General features: G+C 36.0%; 1 protein-coding gene across 1 annotated transcript; it reads right to left on the reverse strand.

Annotated features, from left to right (window-relative positions):
* Positions 1-134: 134 nt before the first annotated feature.
* On the reverse strand, positions 135-1,966 carry LOC108380672 (UBX domain-containing protein 7-like). The gene is made up of 2 exons (XM_017637062.1): positions 1,082-1,966; positions 135-1,002 (listed from the first exon to the last, which is right to left on the reverse strand). The coding sequence occupies exons 1-2, from the start codon at positions 1,799-1,801 to the stop codon at positions 220-222; spliced, it is 1,503 nt and encodes a 500-aa protein (XP_017492551.1). The 5' UTR covers positions 1,802-1,966; the 3' UTR covers positions 135-219.
* Between the last annotated feature and the right edge of the window lie 3,811 nt (positions 1,967-5,777).

Here is a 5,777-nt window from a genome sequence, read left to right on the forward strand (position 1 = left end):
CGAATTTCACTTTCGATCTTCGATCTTCGATAGCCAGCGAAGATCGAAAATCGAATGCAGCTCATAATAAGGGCCTATATGCAATATGTAATAACTGCTCCTCTCTAAGAAACCAAACACTTCTCTAAAAGTACTTTTGCTGGTGTAATCTTAATCATATATTTTTGAATTACATTTAATTAAATAGTAATGATAATGCTTCCTTGGTAAATATCATAATCACTCATCCAATGTTATATGCAAATTTGCCGAAGGATGCAAGCCCAATTCCTTTATAGTAGAACTATCATGTTCCGCCTCAAGCATTTTTCTCGGGAACGCACAAATCAATTTATATGTACCGCCATTCTTGACAACATGCGAGTGTTTTTCGCCTATATATAGCCTCAGCACTTTCAAGAGCGTATCTGATGGCCAACGTAGTTGTACCACTTCATCATTGCCTTCGGCATTAAGTAAACGCAATCTGATCGCAGTCAGTTCATTAGTGGCTTGACCAAGTTGTTTTTCATAGGAAATAATCGTTTGATTATAAGCGCTCTTGCTATCCTCATCGCCAAATTCTTCCGCTGACTCAAATTCACTACTATCATCGGCGCCGCCATCTTCATTGTTACCAGTATTTTTGGTTTTACTTTTACCATTTGTACTACTACTTTCGCGCATAGAATTTCGTATGGCTAAATTAATTTGCTCTTCTTCGGTAAGATCAAGTAATTTAAGGCGCTTCTTTTTTTCAGCGCTATTCTCGGCTTCTTGCTCATCATCTGACAACGTTATAGTACGTTTGGAAGTAGATGGACTATCGTCGGTTGCATCATCTGAGAATTCCTTGTGCTCACTTATATATTCTCGCAAACCGGAAAGCACATTTGACTCTTTGGGATCATTGCACTTCCACATCTCTTCGCCAGTACGTGGATCAACCACACACACATATGGCAAATTCGCACAGTGATAAAATGTTACAAATCTGCGACCTTCAGAGGTATCAGCATCGATCTGCAGTAAATAAATATATTATATTTTTTACTTTTCATGTAAACGCTTACAGTAAAAAAAATTGAAGAAATATACTTACTTGCCACAACAAAAAACGTCTTTTAATAACTTGACGCACATCCTTGTTCGCCCACACATCACGATTGAGTACCTGTGAATTGAAATTGTCATCTTGAACATTCACCAAAAGCCAACGGCTCAGTGCTGTTGCACGTGCGCGGCCTGCTTGAAAGGTGCCAGCGAATGCAATATCGGTTGGCGGACGGAAAAGATCACCCAAACGAGAAGAAGTTGAAGGTTTCGAATCAGTCGACTGTGCTGTAGCAGCTGTTGTCACCATTGAAGCAGCGCGTGTACTAGCCCAACGTCTACCGTTAATACCATTTGATGTTGACGCTAGTCCAGATACATCTGCTTGCAGTTGCTCCTCCATTAGTTCCCCTTCGCGTGCAAAATCTCGAAAGGGGCATATTTTTACACGTTGATTCATGCGTTGCATGCGTCCCGTAGCAGATAATGACGGCGCTGCAAGAAAATTATCATCCTCAGGTCCAATTAATTGTTCACGTCTTGGAGCAATGGGCGCTCGCACATTATCCTCATCATCGAAGGCATCTGGTACGGCGGCGCCATCGCTAGTGGGAACTATATCAGCAACTCCGCTGCCTTGCTCAAAATATAACGCAACTGCTGATTCTACGTCATTGTTGCAGGCACCCAGCAAATGTTTAGCCTCGTCCGAACTGGCACCCGTTACTTCAATCACGCGTTCCACTAGCTCATCGCTTGGTGTGGACATTTTAAAAAGGTATTGGCTGCACGTCTATTAGCAATCACACTGCCTTTTTATTGAAATAAAAGGTGAAAATTTTCGAAAATTCCTACTTAAAACAAGTTTACACGATTTTTACTAAATATGCAATTGCGAGTGCACGAAATGCTTTTTTCTGCTCTGTTTATTTGCTTTGACATTTCTCTCAATTTGTTTTAAATTTTTCCATTTTGCTGTCATCCTAATCGGGTTGGAACCAAAATGCATCACTACCGGAAACGGTTTGGGAGCTATTCACTACAGTATTCCTCGCTTTAGTGCACTTTAAAGTTGCCAGTTAACCCGTGACAAAGAAGGTAAATAGATTTACGTTCTTTGTGGCCACTGTGACCCTAGAAAACACAGCTAGTGTTCGCGTAAACAGACTAAGGGTCTGATTATGTATACTTCGCATAACTTCGCACAACCATTTGTACCAGTGCAATAAAAATGTAACTTAAGAAAATGTGAAGCAAAATCTAAACTGAACGGATCGCTAAGTTTTTAAAAGTTCTGCTAATTTCTGAGTAATGGAATACATACAAATTAGATACAAAGTAAATACGAAATTACAGTTTAAAGTTTATGCGAAGTTGTGCGAAGTTATGCGAAGTATGCATAATCAGACCATAACCCTGGGATTCAGTAATTCAGATTTGAGATTAGCAATTAGTGACTATTTTTGTGACTTGAGACGATTTGGGTATTCAGAAGGAGAGTGTCACAATAAAATTATAGTTTAAAAAACTGAAACCTCCCTATTATAATTGCTGTTCGTACTGTCATCAGGTATGTAACTTGAGAATAGATCTCGCTGCATCTTTTAGGCGCCTCAATATTACATAGTTACATCCATGGTTGCCACTCGCCAACATTTTTTTCTACCAAAATCTCATAAGAAAAGTTATCAAAAGTTACCAAATCTTCACTACAAATATCTTCACTTCTTCACTGAGAAAAAAAATATACTGAATAAAACTGCTATATTTCTTAACAAATGTGTGTATACTTTCAGCCAGTTTCTGTGATTTAATAAATTCAATATTTCTATAATTTGTCAATTTTTGATAATTTATCAAGAACTCACAGTTCTAGTTATCAAGATTGAAAATGCCATTGACAATTATAATAATTCTTTTTATTAGAAAATATTTTGCTATCAATAGTTGCGTTCCAGATGCTTCACGATATTCACGAAATTCACGATTTGCAGGAACAGCTGTTTTCCCCATTAATAAACCTTATGGGAGGTGGTCACCTGGAACGACTTCCTGTAAAAACCTGCAAATCGTGAAGTATCTGGAACGCAACTAATTAATTACTGCATGTGCCGTTATTCTCATTTTCGTTGTTGGTGTTTCCGACAGGGTAGGTAATGTGGAACGATTTTCTATCATTCCTTGTCAAATTTGGTTTGGAGACAAACCGGTTTCGGCGTTGTGCCATTTTCAGAGTAATTTTTCGTTCAGAAATTGCCGTTATTTGGACCTGCGACTCACGGAATAATGGCACCGGTATACAAAAAAAAGTTGCTGGTGCTTTTAACAATCCATTTGACTCGTACAAAATTTCGAGTAAATTGCGAAAATTGCAATTTTTTTGCTACTTTTTCGGTTTTTCATGATTTAGTGCACGTGCCAAACGGACCTCAGATTCGGATTCAGTGGGTCGAAATACATTTCGGTATGTGGGTGTAGTAAAAAGCACGCGACATTTTTTTTTTGTGCCGGAACAATTAAAAGGATTTCAAAAAATGTGAGATGGTAGAATTCAAAATGTATCGCAAAACTTCGAAAGTCCTTTTAGAAGTGCAGCCCTTGGTGCTGCCACTGTAATTAAAATATTTCCAGTATTCGAATATGAGATGACTTTAATTGTATCGAAGTGTTAGTAGTGCTGCCATTGAAGCTCGAAGGGTTTTTATAATTACGCACATGCCAAATATAATTCATTTCTTTCTAGTAATGCAAAAAGATATTTAGTTGAATAAGTTACCAAAATGAAACAAAAGTTACCAAGTTACCAAACCGTTTAAAAGTTACCAATTTTGGTAAAAAGTTATCAATTGTGGCAACCATGGTTACATCCCGAGCTAATAAAAGGAAGGTAAAAAGTTCACCAAAAATGTGTGGTGAAAGCAAAGATTTTTGGAATCGATATTCCAAGGTCGATATATCGAAGATCGAGATCGATACTTTACCCGCAATATCGATATTTAAGTTGAAACTTATTTTTCATCTACAAAGTAGTGTATGGAAAAATCATATATGTAATACTTCTATATTGGCAGTAAGCTAACTTTTCAATGTGTAAGCATTCCGAAATCAAAGCGAGACAGTCTAGTACCGTTTTTGTCAATGTATTGTGTACTTGAGTGCCGTTTTTGTATATGTGTTGTGTACATGTTTATTTATAAACGTATGTGTTCCTTTTCTTTCGTACGTGTTTATTGATATATCTGTACTGTAGTGTTTTCGGACGGTACTAGCTCTTACTGCCAATATAGGAGTATTACATATATGGGAAAAATACTAAAGTAGGTTTAATGAACAGCTTGTGTGATTTATTTAGCTCTTAAGTTTGATAAACCTCTTGAGTCGACCGGCATGTCGTTTTAATCCTCAGTAAATATACAAGATGGTAATAACACAATTAGTTGAGTTGATAAGCAGCAGGTCTAATATTCCATTCAATTGGGAGTAGGATATTCAACATCGATTTTTCCGATATCGGTATTGTTCAGCCCGACATATCGATTTTACATGCAATGAATTAAATCGATTCATGATATCGATACTTTCTTAAATATCGAACATTCCTAATCAGAAACCGTGCGGCGAAACACATACACAAAATCAGCTGATCTAGTAACACCACCTTATATAAATTCGCCTTGGTAGAACCGCTGAGAGAAATTTTTCAAATTCTTGACGTTTGCAAGCAAATTAATTTTAAAATTTTACAAACAAACTCACACACACATTCTCATTTTCAATCTCAAACAACAACAACTTTGAACAATTCCTTTTTTTCACTCAATTTTATATGATTTTAAAATGTTGGCAACAGTGTTGCCATCTTTTGATTTTCAAAAAGCACCAAAAACTTGGAAAAAGGTGTTTTACCACACTAAAAGCACTAAATTTTTTTTTTAATCAAGGGATGCCTTTTTCATAACATAATACCGAAGTACTGCGCATTAAAACTGGTATATCTCGAGAAAGAAAAATCGAATCGTATCAAACGAAAATGATGCTCTAATTAGAAATGAGCAAATAATTCGATGTTTTCATTATATAACCTCAAATATCGCTAAAAACCGTGTTTTTGGCACTTTGAGGTTAGGATATCTTAAAATTCTAGTGCTAGAGCAATTGTGAGGCCAGATTTGGATTCAGCACCAAGAAAGGATGTGTTTTACTCAGGTGGTAAAAAACAAAATTTGTACAAATAATTAGAAAAGAAAAAAAGAAATACTTAACTTACTTGCGTACTAGCATTTTCAACGCGAATAGAATTTAACAAGGCGGGTTTGCAACTTCAGCTTTTTATCAATCATGGTTGTATTTTAGTCCATTTAAATTTGTACATTCTTGTAAATTCAGTGCTGTCACAGCCTAAAATATTTCAAATTATTTCAGGTTTTAACTATCTCGAAGTAATTTTAGTTCAGAAAAAAAGCACTAGGCGCTAGGCACTAAATAATTTTTTTTTGACGTTTCAATTTTCAAAAAGCACTAAATCTAGTGCTTAAAGCACGAAGTTGGCAACTATGATTGGCAAACTTCAAAAATCANTAAAAAAAAAACTAAATTTTGTACAAATAATTAGAAAAGAAAAAAAGAGATACTTAACTTACTTACGTACTAGCATTTTCAACGCGAATAGAATTTAACAAGGCGGGTTTGCAACTTCAGCTTTTTATCAATCATGGTTGTATTTTAGTCCATTTAAATTTGTACAT

Source organism: Rhagoletis zephyria, unplaced genomic scaffold (genome assembly GCF_001687245.7).
Source record: "Rhagoletis zephyria isolate East Lansing unplaced genomic scaffold, Rhagoletis_zephyria_1.1 Rzeph_scaffold_20047, whole genome shotgun sequence".
Classification (NCBI taxonomy): domain Eukaryota; kingdom Metazoa; phylum Arthropoda; class Insecta; order Diptera; family Tephritidae; genus Rhagoletis; species Rhagoletis zephyria.